Here is a 15616-nt window from a genome sequence, read left to right as displayed (position 1 = left end):
AATACTATTTTCTTTATGTGTCTGTCTTTTTTGTTCTCCCTAATGGCCAAATCTAGAGCTTTATTTGCTGCAAAATGCTTCCAATTAATGAGCCATCAACACATTACTACCATAGAAAGATGGATAACTGTTGATTTAATTTGATGCAAAAGTATGGCTGCATAAAACAATCTCTAGTCCTCAATAATGGAGAACAGTTGGTTGTAAATTGCAACAGCTCATTGCGAGTGTCTGTCATGTGCTACTGAAGACCTTAATGACGTGTTCAATGCAGCCCTGGCTGTCCATCTCATCCAGCGTTTCTTCAGTACGATCCATCCAGGTGTTGATCTGAGAGATGTTCTGCTCAAGTGTTTTCATTTGACTCTGATAATCCTGAATTACAGATGAAGAGTTGCGATTACATTTGGCTTCAGTGGACAGCACAAGGGAAATATGTTCAGGAACAGGTTTTTGAAATTTCATATTGAAATAAAAAGGAATAGTTCATCCAAAAATGAATGTTCTGTCATTATATACTCACGGTTGTGTTGTTCCAAACCTATATGACTTTCTTTCTGTCCCTGGACATTTCTCAGTAATAACTATAGTGAAATACAGTGCATGGACCACTTTTATGATGCTTTTGCATCCTCTTTTCTCACAAAAACTATCCATGTCTTCATAAGACTTACGACTATAGCTTGAAAACATCAGTCTCTCTTCAACTGCATGGAAAAAAGCTAAATCCACAGAATATCTCCTTTTGTGTTACATGGAAGAAAGCAAGTCATACAGGTTTATAATGACATGTGGGTTAGAAAACAATGAGAGAATTTTCATTTTTAGGTGAACTATTTCTTTAATCGTTTCATTATACCTTCGAGGCCAAGCCTCATCTGTTGATGTATTGTCCCTCAGATATTTATAGAGTTATTTACAAAGTAGAACAAGAAGAAAATGTAGTCAAAGACGTAAAAGATGAGATAAATGATAAGGGAAAGCAAGTAGTGGAAAAGGTAATAAAGAAGAGCAGGAGATAAATGTGCTTAACAGTTTCATAACATTATTGCCGCCTCCAGAAATCGCCGTCTGGATTTAACGGAACAATATGGAGATGTGAAATTGAAAGGAAATGAATTTAGCCTTGCAGGGCATATTTAGCACAAGAAATATTTTGCCTAGAATGAAATGACTCAGAACAGGGTCAGATGGTTGCTATGAACGGTTGCTCACCAGCAGGAGTTTTAGCCACTGCTCGCTCCGTGACGTCACCGCGATCCAGTTGCAGTTGAGCAGACTGACCTTGTCATCAATCAGGTTCTCCTGGCTACGAAGTAAACCCTTCAGGGTCTGTGCCAACTCCCTCACTAGTTTCAGCTGTGGCTTATGGCGCTCAGTGTCTTCCTGCGTCGCCTGGGTGGTAAAGATGATGTTTTAATTGATTGTTTTGAGTTTTTATGTCTTTTTTTTTTTAAGCACACACCTTCTTGAAAACAAAGCATCATTGCTAATAAACTAACAATTTAGGTTTGGTTAAATATTTTTCACCATGTTAAAAGGAATAGTTCACTCAAAAATGACAAATACAATTTATTTACTGTATGCTTTCATTGTATGGACTGCAACATAAACATATTTCAAAACATCTAATTTTGTGTTCCACTAGGAAAAGAAAGGCTAATGGGTTAGGAAGCACATGGAGGGGAGTAAATGATAACAGAACTGTCATTTTCTGGATGAACTATTCCTTTAATGAGTAGTGAACTCTTTTAGATGTAAACAATGTTGTGTATTCATTCACCTTGGCCCAAGCCAACTCTGCATCTAAATCGCTTGGCATCCCTTCCACCGAAGACCGGCGCGTCAGTTCCTCATCAGTAGTTGCCAGCCATTCTGTCAGACTGTTGACCTCCTTCCTAAACTTCCTTAATAACTTTAAAATCTTCTCCAGTTCCTGCTTTCCTTCTGTTACCTGCACACAGACAAATGAGATGATCTGACCAATCATTGACAACTCAAATGGTCAAAAGTTTGATGGAAGACATTTCTGACATTTTAATTCACTATGTAAATATTTTTTCTAAAAGGATGAGTTGTAGCGCATTGTGAAGGGAAATCAGCCAAGTGTTCAGCATAAATGGAAACTAAATCCCATACTTAACTAAGTTTAATGTGTAATGGTTTTGATGTGTAATGGTTTTGATGACATTACTATTACTCTAAAATGGAAAATACAAACAATATACAATCCATAGGTGTTCAAATTGGTATGTCTTACATCAGGCCCGGGGTGGGGAATCGGGAGAATTCCCGGTGGGCCGCTTCACTTTTGGGCCGGTCGAGGATTTTTTTTCATTTTTGTTTTCAGATTTGTCACGTTAGTTACATTAGGCTACACACGTTCCGCATTCTGACACCGCAGCGCGCAGCCTCTGCATGGGTTGTACCATGTGAGGGAGTTCTCCCCTCCCCTCCTATAGAGTTGGTTGGGTCCATAGCCGTCTTTTCAAAACGTTTTCTCAGGTAGGCTACCGTGACACTGCCTACCGATAGCTGGGCCGGCCCTACCGTAACGGTACGCGTCAGGGAGGATGGATGGGAGGAAGAGGCCAGGAGGTATGGAAGCTTGTTTCCGCCACAGAATAAAACATTTTAAAAGATAATTGCAACTTTTTATCTCACAATTGCGAGTTTACATCTCGCAATTCTGACTTTATTTCTCAGAATTGCGAGATATAAAGTCAGAATTGCGTGAAATAAAGTCGCAATTGCTTCTTATAAAGTCAGAATTGCAAGATATTAAGTCAGAATTGCGAGATATAAAGTCAGAATTGAGTGAAATAAAGTCGCAATTGCGTGTTATAAAGTCAGAATTGCAAGATATAAAGTCAGAATTGCGTGAAATAAAGTCGCAATTGCTTCTTATAAAGTCTAAGTGAATTATTATTTAACCTTTACATTATTTGTTGAACCACGGTATTAATACAAACTACACAATAGTAAGAGCTGAACTGTTGCTTCATTTATCCAATTTGGAAAAAGCATTAATTTGGAATTCCACCATGGAAAAAGTGGGCCGGTCTTGGGCCTGAAACTCCCAGGCTGAAAAGTGGCCCCGCTCCGGCCCTGTCTTACATTTAGCATCCCTTACCTGTGAACCCAAAACATTGTATGCAAGTTTGAGAGCCGTCAGCCTGTCGTCCAGCTCCTTGGGTTGCTCTGTCTGCTGCTTCTGCACAATCTGTCTTCCCGTCTTTATCACCGTCTCCACCTCCGATTTCACTTCACTCAGATTCTTATAAAGCTTCTAAATGGGGGAAATAGAAAATGTGTTAAAACCCCATACATAAGATATTGCAGCTCGACAAAAACTAAACTGCAACTTATGACTAAACAAAAACTACTATTAAATAGATAAATTAACTAAATAGATTTCATACATTATAGAATAATCAGTTAATTTTTCACAATAATATTTCAAGCATTAACAATTGATGTATTCATAAAAAAAAATAAAAAAAAATAGGAATAAAAGCTATTAAAACACCAAGCACCCTACATTACCCACCATGCACTGCTCCAACTGTGACTGTACAACCTCTTGCTCTACACTCCGAATACTCAGCACTCCCAGCTTCACTTTCACCTCCTCTAGCACTCGCTCACATTCCCTCAACCGCTGATCAAAGTTGGCTGGCTTTTGGAAAAGCCGGAACTTGCCTTTCACGTGAAATAGTTTATCCTGAACAGACACACAAAAAAAACTGGCATTTGTTAATAGGTATTTGATTACTTATTATTTGATGAATGCATTTATGAAGGAAGGATCCAGCAAAGCGACAAAAATTCAGCTACTTTGAAATTATATGATCTGTGACTCTTACGTATGTTCCATCAATTTCTCCAATCACTTTCTCTGATGCGTCAACCTCAATAGCCTTTTTCTTCATGTCATCAAGAGTCGTCTCATGACCATTCAACTCAGTCTGAATTTTCTGTTAAATAAGATAATAATATTGTGATCACTGAAGTCCTTACATTTTTACTACATGATGGATGGATGGAAAGACAGACACAGATGGATGGATGTACGGACAGATGGATAGATAGATGATAAATAAGTAAATTATGTTTATTTGTCCCATATGTGAGCCATTATGAATACCTGTGCCTCCTGAGGTATCTGTGCAGCATCTATGCCATCTGCTATGTAAGCTGTCAAATGTCGGTCTGTGGTGTTCAGAGAGTCCTGAATAAGGCGTAGGGTTTTGTCGTTCTCCTGGGCCCACTGCAGGCTCTTCTCCAGCTGCTGTCGCCTTTGTAAAGCCTGTTATTGGCATCAGAAAGCGGAAGTGAATCAAAGTGTGAGAAAATCCAATGAATATACTTACGTTTTCAGCCGCAGCAATACAACTGAATCATTTTAAGTTCCTACCCTTTGCATTAGTTCATCCCAGCGTGTGTTGTAGTCCTCCACTTTTTTGTGTAAGAGCTCATCGAGGACTCTGCCATCCATAAGGGTCTGGGCTAATTCACGGATCTGGTTGCGGTTATATTCAGGATGCTCTCTAATCATTGTGTCTAAGGACTGGAGGGAATGAGAAACCACTTTAATACCAATGATTTAGATGTCGTTTTCAACATAAAACGCAATAAAAGATGCTTTCCATGGTGATGAAGCAAGATTCAATTTTTGGTATGACTACTTTATCATCATTAGTGCATGTATTAGCTCGTAGGAAAGAAGAAAAAGAAAATCACAAATGAGATCTACTTAATATCTCAAATATTCTCTTAGGCAGCAAACGGAGTCTGTTCTAGTTGCATTCCTCATTTTTCAAATAGCTTTATATAGAAGTGTCTGCTAAACTAAATGTACACAACACTAAATCACTAAATGTTTTGCTAAAGTCTCCAACTTCTCAATTTTGTTTTTCAGTCTCCTGAGTAAAAGACCTCTTGGTAATCTTGCATGTTTAGAGCAGGGGTTCCCAAACTTTTTTGTTAGCCAAACCCTTAGATGTAAAATATTTAGTCCCCCCTAGAGAATTTAGGTTAATATTTTAACAATTTAACAAATATTAATGGTCTGTTAATGGTCATGACATTCAAGTAAGAGATAAAATATTTCATTTTTTTTTTAAGTGTTTTATTTTTATTGTGTTTATTTTAAAATTATTTATATACAGGGCTGCACAACTTGGCCAAAAACGTGTGTCTATTTTGTCATATTATGTGACTGAAATTTGAACTGCGATGAGACATTTAATCTCATACGAAAACTATATATATTTATCTAAAACTACACATAAACTATATCATAATTTCAGCTTTATTTCTATTAATTGTGCAGCCCCACTTTTTATTTTCCATTTGATTCAATTAATTATTAGCTTTTCATCAACTCACAAACCACCTGCAGTCTCTTTTACAAACCAAGAGGGATATATTTTTACAATTATGTATATATTGGACTGAACATCTTGGCCCAAAAAATGTATATTACATTTATTTTTTCATATATTGCGATTGCAATTTGAACTGCGATTTGACATTTCATCTCATATAAAAACTATATCTATATGTAAAACTATATATAACCTATATATTGTGATTTCAGTTTTATTTCGATTAATTGTGCAGTCACATTTATTTATTTTAATCTTATTTAAATTCATGTGTTCATTTAGTCATATAAGCTATTGTGATTGCAATTTGAACTGCAGTTTCAGTCCCATTTATTTATTTCAATTTTCCAGTCAATTAATTATTAGCTTTTCATCAACTCACAAACCCTCTGCAGTTCCCTCACAAACCCCCATTTGGGAAACCCTGCAATAGAATTTTAGAAGAGATCTCAATAATCATTTGAGAAATGTCTGGAGACAAAGTGGAAACTCCAATGAAAATGGCATTTAAGTCAGTCTCCTACAATAAAAAAACAACAACCTCGAAACAATCCTCTGGGACAGAGTGACCTTTCCAAGTCAAACTCTAACCCAAAATGAAAATAGAGTCATCATTTACTCACCTTCATGTCATTCTAAACCCATATGCTCTTATTTTCCAGTGTGACACAAAAGGAAATGTATTTTTGCAGTTCTTTTAACAACAACGGTTCACAACGGTTCACGGACCACAGGCCATCAAGCAATAAAAAGGACAAACAGGCGATATGATTCATGCACAGTACTGCAAGTTTCTGAAGCCACATGATATCCTCATGTGAGGACCAGGTCAAAAACTATATTCTTTTAATATAGCAAACTGGCTTTCGAAATGCTTCCTGTTTCAGTAAACAGTCTCATTTGAATTCTGAAGTTCATCTCAAAGATGTTAAGCACTCACAGTCAAAGCTTCTTCTAATTCCTCTACACCTCCTTGAAGGCTTTCTGTTTCATCAAGTTTCTTCTCCAGTAGGTCCATCCAGGCATTCTCCAACTCCAAATAAGATAGCAGCTCACACCAGCATGCCCACACCTCCTACAACGGCCAACAGAAATGGAGAGATGCGTGTGGTTAATCAAACATATAACATTGGGCCCGTGTCCTGAGAATTTGATCAAATGCTAGAAGAACCACATTAATAGTTTGAACTGAGAGAGCCTGGTACAAGCAACATCAAAGTCACGGGATTGATTCCCAGGGAACGAACACACACACACACACACACACAGATAAAATGTAAACCTTAAAAGGACTTTAAGTTGCTTTGGATGAAAGCATCAGCCAAATGAATAAATGCCAACGAACTAGACACTATCTGGCTCCTGAGCGCAACCCCATCACTGGCACAATATCAAGCTCACCTCTAAAGTCTTGCATTTTCCATCGAGTCGGCTGCACAGTCGCTGGTAGTTAGAAGTCAAAACATCCAATTCTGCCTTCAGGGCATCATGGGCCACGGGAGGAGCCTTTGAAATGAAATTGGTGACTTTATCCGTCAGTAGCTTCACCTTTGTTTCCTTTTGATGGACTTCCTCCTGAGCCCGCTGAGTGGGAGAGAGGAGAGGAGATTATGTGAGCATTCAGATGTTTCCACCAAGGTTAGTGAACATCAGCATTCTCTTAAGCCTCTGTTTCCAATGTTAAGCTAAGCTTGGCACTGGAGCAGAGAGAATACAAGACAGAAAGATCCCTGCTGTTCACTGTTGAACTTGGGAAGTTTGCCCCATTTACTTCATAAAAAGCACAAAGCAACAGGATCACATGGAGGTGAAATGCATCCGGCACTTGTTAGGAAATGAATATATCTCAGTTCTCATGATAGCAGACTGACAGCTAGACAACTGTCCCGGGAGCTTCTCCGACACTTTCTTCTCAGTGCAACATGCATTTCTTTAAACTTTGGTGTCTTGACACTTTCAATGAATGGGGTACAAATAGTCCCTAGACTGTTCTTAAAAGAAATAAAGGCACAAATCCCATGTTCTCAAGTGAGATTAGATGTGTTAGATAAGCTATTATCAAACATAAAATTAACTAAGCATGAAAAGTAGAAAAACACTGTTTATCTCCCTCTTAAAATGTTGATTTTGGCTTGTTCCACCTCAGTGGTCCGACAGTATCCAACAATTAAAAATGTCCAAATTTTGACAATTTATTCAACTCATATTCAGTACTTCATAGAAATAAAATGTTTTAATGAATTGAATTGACCATAAATGTAATATTTAGCTCTGTTTGTGTATATATTATACATAGTTTATTATATATCACGTAAACTCTATAATATTACAGTATATATGTATTATAAATAGTTTGACTTGTAAGAGGGTTGCAAAAAGTGAAAATCTAATATAAAACAGTCCATATAATATTTACTTTCTGACAGTTAAAAATATTCTTTTCAGTGACCTTTTGCTGAAAAAGAATAAATATGATATTTTCCTCAAGTTTCAAGTTTTGTTTTTTGAAAGTGCTTCAAGATACACCCATAGAAAAGCAATATCATAAAAGAGATCACAATTGGTTTCTCTAGGACAGTAACAAGAAAAAAATGAACAAATAGAGACATTTGCTTGTTTCCTTCTCAGATTTTTCTCCTAAGCAAAATTACCCTAAGATTACGTATCTATTTATCAAATTCTGTCAAGACCAAATTACCTAAGCTATGATTCTCCATATAAATTTTTAATGAATAATTTATATATATATATATATATATATATATATATATATATATATATATATATATACTCTTAGTGCATGTCAACAATTGTTTCTCTGTTTTCTTTTCCAGATTATTATAATTTATCCAAATTGCCATACTTAAGACATTACTGACAACTCCATTATGTTTTCGGAGCAACAAAATTTTCCACTGAAGAACAAACCTTCAGCTCCTCCACAGCCTTAAAAAGCTCCTCAGGTGTTTTGTACTGGAAGTCTCGTTCCAGGTACTCTTCCTCCGCCTGAGTGATCCACTCCTGCATTTCCTGCATCTCCTTCCTCAAACTAACCGTCATGTCCAGCCCTCCTTTCAGGGCAGATTTCTTTGCATAAGCCTGAGGACCAACCACAATACAGTTATTTTTTGCTTCAACGTCTACCTGAAACCGCAGGCAATGCTCTAATAACATCAATAAGTTTCACTTGGATATTGCCAAGGTGCGAAAATGGTATGCGTGGGCTTTTTAAGATGACTAAATTGTACCTCACTTCATAATTAATTAGTATAATGCACCATAAGCCCATGTGGCATGTTAATTACCTGTTTGCAAATGAGCTCCCACTGAGCATTGAGCTCATCAAGCATCTTCTGTATTTTGATGGCAAACGGTGTCTCAGCTTCCCTCTTCAAGGCCAGTCCCACCTCATTGATCCCGTTCAGACTTGGTTGGACGGTGTGGATGTCATTCACCAGAGCCTGGCAAATCATAACAGAATGTTTGAAATAGATGGTCTTGGCCATCCTAAAAACAGGTCACGGCAATGCGTTGACCCAATTCTACTAGATAGAAGCAAAGCCATCACCATCATTACAGCTAACTTACCATAGGGCAGAAAAAAATATTGAACTGCAATTTGAGAAATATAATTTCATGTTTAAGCTACAGTTCTAACGACTAGTAATATGAAAAATCATTTCCTGCCACTGCCTGAAAAGAGAAGACAGGGTCTTTACTGAGTCAGGTCCCAATGGTTTTACGGCTTATTCAACCACCGCTGCGGCTATATTAGCAGGTCTCCCAACAACATATTTTCGCAGATTTCATCTTAATGAGAAACAGTTCTTCCTCTTCCAGACCAATGCTTTCATTTAGGCTATGCTTTGCCTCTGCATAAAAAAACACTCTCTTCTGAATTTTAATTTTTGGGCCATGTTCGTGAAACACAATGGTGAGTTTTATGGATCACTTTTTTTTATTTATTTGAGCACATCTTGCTCTAGAGCTTTATTCCAAGTTTGGGAACACAAACTAAGTTTTTATTGCTAAATAAATAAAGACTGTCCTCACCGTGCACTGTTCCAACTGTTTCTCCAAAGCCTCTGCGTCTCCCAGAGCTGGCCATTCCTCATTCAGGAAAACATCGACCTCTGCCATCCACTTCTGCAGAGTCTTCGTGTCATTCTACCATTGGATAAAAAGATGTCTATCAGAAAATGCATGTTTTTATCATACACAACCCATAGGAATTTATTTTTGCTAAGGATAAACACCTGAGTTGAAGTAGCAACTTTAATTAAATATAACAAACTCCATTCAAAGGAATATTTTGAGTTAAGCTCAACCGAAAGCACTTGTGGTGTACATTTATCAATTTGGCAGAGACTTTTATTCAAGGTACACATTTACATTTACATGCTCCATTTACATTCTATTAGGTCTTCTTTTGCCTGGTAATCAAACCCATGACCTTGGTGTTGCTCGCGCTATGCTCTACTGTTTGGGCTAAAGGAAAGGCATGTAAATCTTTAAACGTTAAAATACTCAGTTTTAAAATTAGTGCCACAAGGTGTAAACAGTATGTGTGTAAAAAAAAAAATGGCTTACTGCCCTTTTCTGCGTAAAGTTACAGTATAACCAATTTTACAACTTTGTTGCAATGACAACGCCTTAAACCCTTAAATGACCTTAAATAATGTCATTTATAAAATAAACAGCTCAAATAATACACAAGTTTTAACAAAAGAATGAAAGTGTGAAAATCACAAGCTTCGCATCTATGCTTTTAAATCCTCCGAAAAGTGGCCACATTCACTTCCACTGTAAGTGCCTCACTGCAACCTTGATTTTTCCTTTAAAAAAAAAGAACAAGTGACAAATTACTACAATTTACAAATGCTATCGATTGAGCTTATTTTCTATCGAACCCAGAATAGCCGCCTGAGATAAAAAAAAAAAAAGAGCAACCTTTAAACAAAATACTTTTCTCGGAAGGATGTGGTTCAAAACCTAGTAAGCTCTCTGAATAGGCAGCTGACAAGGTGTTGAGACACAGCCAACATCTCCAGGTGCCTGCATTCAAGTGCACTCTACTTGGAAAGCACCCAGCGTGGTATAGGTGAAGTGTTTCTGCAACAGAGAAACTAGAGCCAGTGTAATTTGGGGAAAAGCCTCATCAGCATATTGTTTCAGCACGTGCCTGGAACTGCTGTAATTTGGTCATGTGATCCTGCAGCTTCTGGATGTTCTCCTCCAGCTGCTCAGACACATGCCGCCAGCGCACCATCACGTTGTCCAGCTCATTTCGGTACTTCTGATAGATCTCAGGAGGTGCTTTCTGGAACACCTGCTCGGCCATCTTATTGAGGTCATCAACGTCACCCTGATGCTCCTTCTGTGCTGCTTGAATTGCCTGCAAAAATATTTTGGCACTCATTCAGTGTGTTAATATTACCAATATTATTAGGCATTCACAATGAATGTTTAAAATGTTTAAAACCAATAATATTGACACAAAACTGCAAATAATCTTTTATTATTATTATTATTAAAATAAAAATGCACACATTCCTTATAAAATGACCTAGTATATGTGGTATTTTGGTAAATATGTCAATTAAACAATGTATTAAGTGAGGCAGTCTTAAGTTTTAAGCAATTTTGTATTTTCTAAATATGTTTTGGCTATCACCATTGGATTTTTAGAAGCCAAAGTAATATTTACATAGTATTTATGACTACAATTATGTTTATGGCTTTATGTTTTTACTATGATCCTACTAAAGATTTCAGTTAACAGTGAAGTGTGTAATTGTTTGAGGATCAGATACTTTCTTGTATCCCAGACAGTTTGATGTGCAGGATCACACTTGAAATCTTGCATGATTTAATCATGCTTTCAGCAGCCAAATAAGTGTGTTGTTCTTTCAGCCCCATTTAATAAATTTTATCATGAATGGAGTGATTTAAATCCATTCAGCAGAATTCTGCAGGTTTTACCCAAAAAACAGCACACAAAATTGCAAATAAAGTCTGGATTAGTAGGCTGATTTCATCAAAACGTGTAAACAAACAATTTACACTATTGTTCAAGAGTTTGTAGTGGAAGATTTGTAAATGTTTTTCAAGTATCTTATGATCAAACCATAATGTCTTTGAGCCTCTGCTCCATGACAGGATACTCGGTCACTGCTGTGGACGGGATGGCTAGTTTATTCTCACATTGCTGCAGCCAGGCCAGCAGCGCTGCCATCACATCCTTATAACGTGCTGGTGGAAGACTAGACTGGACTAATGCAAGAGAAAAGAAGACAAGACAAGTCTAAACACAGTCACCTATACAATATCTGCCAGCAAAGTCCTGCAGTTTTCAACAGAACTCAATCATTTACAAAGTTCAACGAATGTCCCATTGTCTGCATGTTTGTTTTTCACAAATAATTTACTATTAAAGGGGCTGTATGTAGAATTCAGTGCTCGCACTTGTGCACACCTACAAGAGACTGAATGTGATTCAAGGTCACGATATTACGCTAAGTTTTTTTTCCGTTGTTCTTCGCTTAGAAGTAAAAAAGTTAGAAATACATTTTCAGCGAGCAATATACTATTAACGAAAATCCTGACACCGTCCACGCTGCTGATAGTGATGTTAAGATGAGTATGAAAATATGTGCTGCGCGCTTTCCTCTCAATAGCAAAATAATCACACAACAAAAATGACAGCGGTGAGAAAACAGCGCTTAAGAAAGCATCTGAATTTAGCGATCATGTGTAAATGTCTGCACTAGCTTTGCAATTCACCGGCAACATGTCGACAGATGAGTTAATTAAAATTATTGCCCACCATTATGATGGTTTGATTATAAAGTATATTTGAGACTACAGTCTATATCTGACTATGTGAGACTATAGTTCGGAAAAATCTCTTTTCTTTGCATGATGCATTGACATTACAGTACAGAATAGCTGTATTTACATTAATTTCATGCGTCATTGAACAGATGAGCATCCTTTTGATTTTCCCGGCAAAAACGTTCTTCACATAATAATCAGTCTACAGGCTTTCATAGACAAACTAAGGCTTTTTTTTAAGTTTCATTACAAGCTGTTCACAAATTGGAAATAAAAAAGCGATTAATATATGACATTTCTTACATTTGACCCCTTTAACCAATTTGATTATACTTTCAGCTACTATTAATAGTGAAGTGCTCTCAGCTCTGTTATTTAAATTTGACCATTCTGCATAATTCAGAGGATTCTGCCCACACATTCAGCACACAAGAAAATTAAATATGGTGGATACATGCAGGTGTCTTGAATTGACTGAAGTTTTAAGAATCTTTCTGGATTGTGTAGAAACTCATTAGACACGACTTACCTTTCAGCCAGAGATTATGTAAAGATTAGAACAAGACCATGAAACTTTCAGAGGCTTGTGTAGCATAATAGGGTAGAGACACTCGTTGATTTGAAAGATTTATGAAAATGCTGCCAGCTCAGAAGCTAACGTGATCAAACCACACCACACTGCAGTCTGAATCCTACGTACAAGTGCTGTCACAGTACAGTATGTGAGTGATCCACTTTTAAACTCCCTCAACGTTAACCCAAATAGCATAGCACAAGACATCCCTCACCCAGAACAAGCTGTCGTTCCCTGGCCCTCAGGTCCTCGAGGACTTGGTGGTAGTGCTCTTGGTAGGCAGAGATGTCAGCATCAAAGAGAACAGGCGTCTCTTCTTTCTGGCGCAGCTCCTGAAGTTGTTCATGCAGCTTGTCCACTTGTGGTTGTAGAGCGGAGAGGCGAGCGATCTCATCCTGTGAAATGAAATAAAGCACTGGTCTTGTAAACATTTTAAACTAAGTCACATAATAGCACAAATACTGGGAGGAAAATGGCCCCATCTTTTTGCAGTCCGCCCTCGTCTCCTGAAGTGGGATTAAACATGATTATTTAGAAATGATAACTTTACTCATAACTTCAAAGTGTCTATGCTGATTCAAATGCAGAAAATATGGTTTTGTTGTGAGGCAATTGTTTTTACAGACTTCACAAATTCAATCAAAACTTCATAAAATCTCATCTTTAGTTTTGAGTTTTCTCTCCACAACTTTCATTGCACCTTCTTTCCTTTAATAAAGCGTACATATAGCTTATTTATGGTATGTTGTTTAGAAATCCCAATTGCCAATAAAATAGGTCTAATAAAACACATTACATCTAATAAATTGATCTAATAAATCACATTATCGCTGTCTTGTGCCATATGAGTCTCAGTTTTCCTCTTTTTTTTTTTTTTTTTTCCAGATACATGGACATGAAATATTGAAACCCTGTGTGTGTGTGTGTGTGTGTGTGTGTGTGTGTGTGTGTGTGTGTGTGTGTGTGTGTGTGTGTGTGTGTGTGTGTGTGTGTGTGTGTGTGTGTGATATTAAATGAGTAAACCTGGGCTGGGGAATAGTAAGACAACGAATTGGTTAACCACATCAAATGATCAAATCATCAGACACTCAAGGTCTTTAGGGAGACATGTCTCTTCTGAAAGACACATTACAGACACCAGGATCTGGTAAAGAGACAGAAGCAAGAAAGATGTTCATATAGAAAGCTGTCAAGGACAGATATACTCATGGATAAAAGAGGTAAGAACAGATGAACAAAGAGAGACTTTTAAAAAAGTTTGAGTTATCAAAGCTCTGCAGGTTTAAATCACACAACTTGTCTCTCTGCCTGTTATATCATATTCATTAATCTAACAGGCCACGTCTACCCCGCTGAAATTAGTCCACAGCCATCAGACAGTGAAAATGCATTCATTTTTTTTCAATTAAATCATCCTATATAAGTACCATAATCACAGTAAAATTGCAAAAACACTAACTGCAGTTAAAATTCATCAGTCTGGTCAGCCAGAGTCCCCTTTAAAATGGCAATTTCACAAACAGAATGTTGATTGAGACTGATTTTCCTTGATCTTTTGAAATAAATGACAGAATTATTTAAAAATGTTTTGTGAACCTGTCCCAATGTAATGCAAAAACCAGAGTGGCAACTATATTGGACCTGTCAGCAAAACTAAGAACCCATAACTAAGCGTTCAACTTCTCATGCACTTAAAAATAAATAAATAAATAACAATGCAAGTTATTAAAAATAGGCCCCTTTAAATAAAATCCATATTTAAAAAAAACTGTTTGCATTAAATACATTAATTATTAGTTTTTTCATATCATACATTTTTTCCCCAACTATAATGTTGTGTTTCTTGTGCCAAAAACAGTCTAAACTTCAGGGACCTTGCTAAAAATAAAGTAAAAAAACAAACATCTGCTCGTTTCTAATGTTGGGAATCTTTGGATGGACACACTGATAGGATTGTGAAGGAATTTCCGAAAGTTATAGCATGTTTACCAAGTGAATCAAGCTCTTTTATCTCAAAAGATCAAGAAAAAATTTGAAGGTCATTTGTCTTGTCTGGCATTATAAAACAGGTTTTTTTTCCCTTCTTTTTTTGCATGAGATCAGATGAACACATGCAGCGGGTAAAGGGCATTACCTGGCCAGACACAGGAAAAGACAGACTGTGCCCTGTATATGGACACAGAACAGACACACATTGAAAGACAAATCTACAGAGGAACAAGACCCCATGCACGAGGACAGACGCTGGTGGTTACCCTGCAACGCTCAAGCTGAATCCTCAGAGGCTCCGGCTCGCACGCGGGCGGCGATTGGACCTTGAGCCAGTTCTCAGCGGTCGCCACAGCCTGCTCAAGTTGCTGGAAGAGATTGTAGAAAGCCAGGACTTTGGTCTGGTAGGCCAACCACGCCAGCCTTTCGGCTAGGAGAGCGCAGAAATCAACCCATCGAGCACGTAACTGCTGAGCCGCTAGCTCGATGTCCTCGGATTTCTGATTATCTTTAGAGAAAGATCCATTAGGACAAATGAGACTCATGCATATTGAAACAGCATTTGCTGAGGCAATTAAGCAGCCAAAGGTTTTAGACTTTCAAAATAGCTAAGAAATGTCCCAACGATGTACATCACCATCTATTATTAATAAAGCTGGCATTATGCAGGATTTTATTACTTTAATTAGCAGCAAAATGCTGATTATTGCTTTCCAAATAAAATGGGAGATATTCATGTTCTTTTTTTACAGGAAAACAAAGGCAAGTTTTGAAATTATACAAGACTGATTGAAAATCAAGGGGCGAAAATCGAATGAATTGATGTGCA

General features: G+C 37.3%; 2 protein-coding genes across 5 annotated transcripts in view; one reads left to right on the top strand and one right to left on the bottom strand.

Annotated features, from left to right (window-relative positions):
* Positions 1–15616, top strand: part of knstrn (kinetochore localized astrin (SPAG5) binding protein) — a 170267-nt gene that overhangs the window by 100868 nt on the left and 53783 nt on the right. The gene's annotated exons all lie outside the window — the stretch shown is intronic.
* The window catches only part of dmd (dystrophin), a 110209-nt gene that overhangs the window by 59397 nt on the left and 35196 nt on the right, over positions 1–15616 (bottom strand). For all 4 annotated transcript variants that reach the window (XM_079896601.1, XM_079896600.1, XM_079896603.1 and 1 more), the window contains exons 20-36: positions 15054–15295; positions 13013–13193; positions 11518–11663; positions 10573–10785; positions 9444–9557; positions 8696–8851; positions 8319–8489; positions 6792–6974; positions 6331–6465; positions 4418–4570; positions 4148–4309; positions 3867–3977; positions 3551–3724; positions 3134–3289; positions 1784–1954; positions 1216–1395; positions 253–375 (exon numbers count right to left, since the gene is read on the bottom strand). In XM_079896601.1, coding sequence (XP_079752727.1) covers positions 253–375; positions 1216–1395; positions 1784–1954; positions 3134–3289; positions 3551–3724; positions 3867–3977; positions 4148–4309; positions 4418–4570; positions 6331–6465; positions 6792–6974; positions 8319–8489; positions 8696–8851; positions 9444–9557; positions 10573–10785; positions 11518–11663; positions 13013–13193; positions 15054–15295 — 2771 coding nt within the window. The remainder of the gene's footprint in view (positions 1–252; positions 376–1215; positions 1396–1783; positions 1955–3133; positions 3290–3550; positions 3725–3866; positions 3978–4147; positions 4310–4417; positions 4571–6330; positions 6466–6791; positions 6975–8318; positions 8490–8695; positions 8852–9443; positions 9558–10572; positions 10786–11517; positions 11664–13012; positions 13194–15053; positions 15296–15616) is intronic.

The sequence above is a fragment of the Squalius cephalus genome (assembly GCF_949319135.1).
Source record: "Squalius cephalus genome assembly, chromosome: 2".
NCBI lineage: Eukaryota > Metazoa > Chordata > Actinopteri > Cypriniformes > Leuciscidae > Squalius > Squalius cephalus.
Note: the sequence above shows the minus strand (reverse complement) of the source record. Positions and strands in the feature narration are given on the sequence as shown.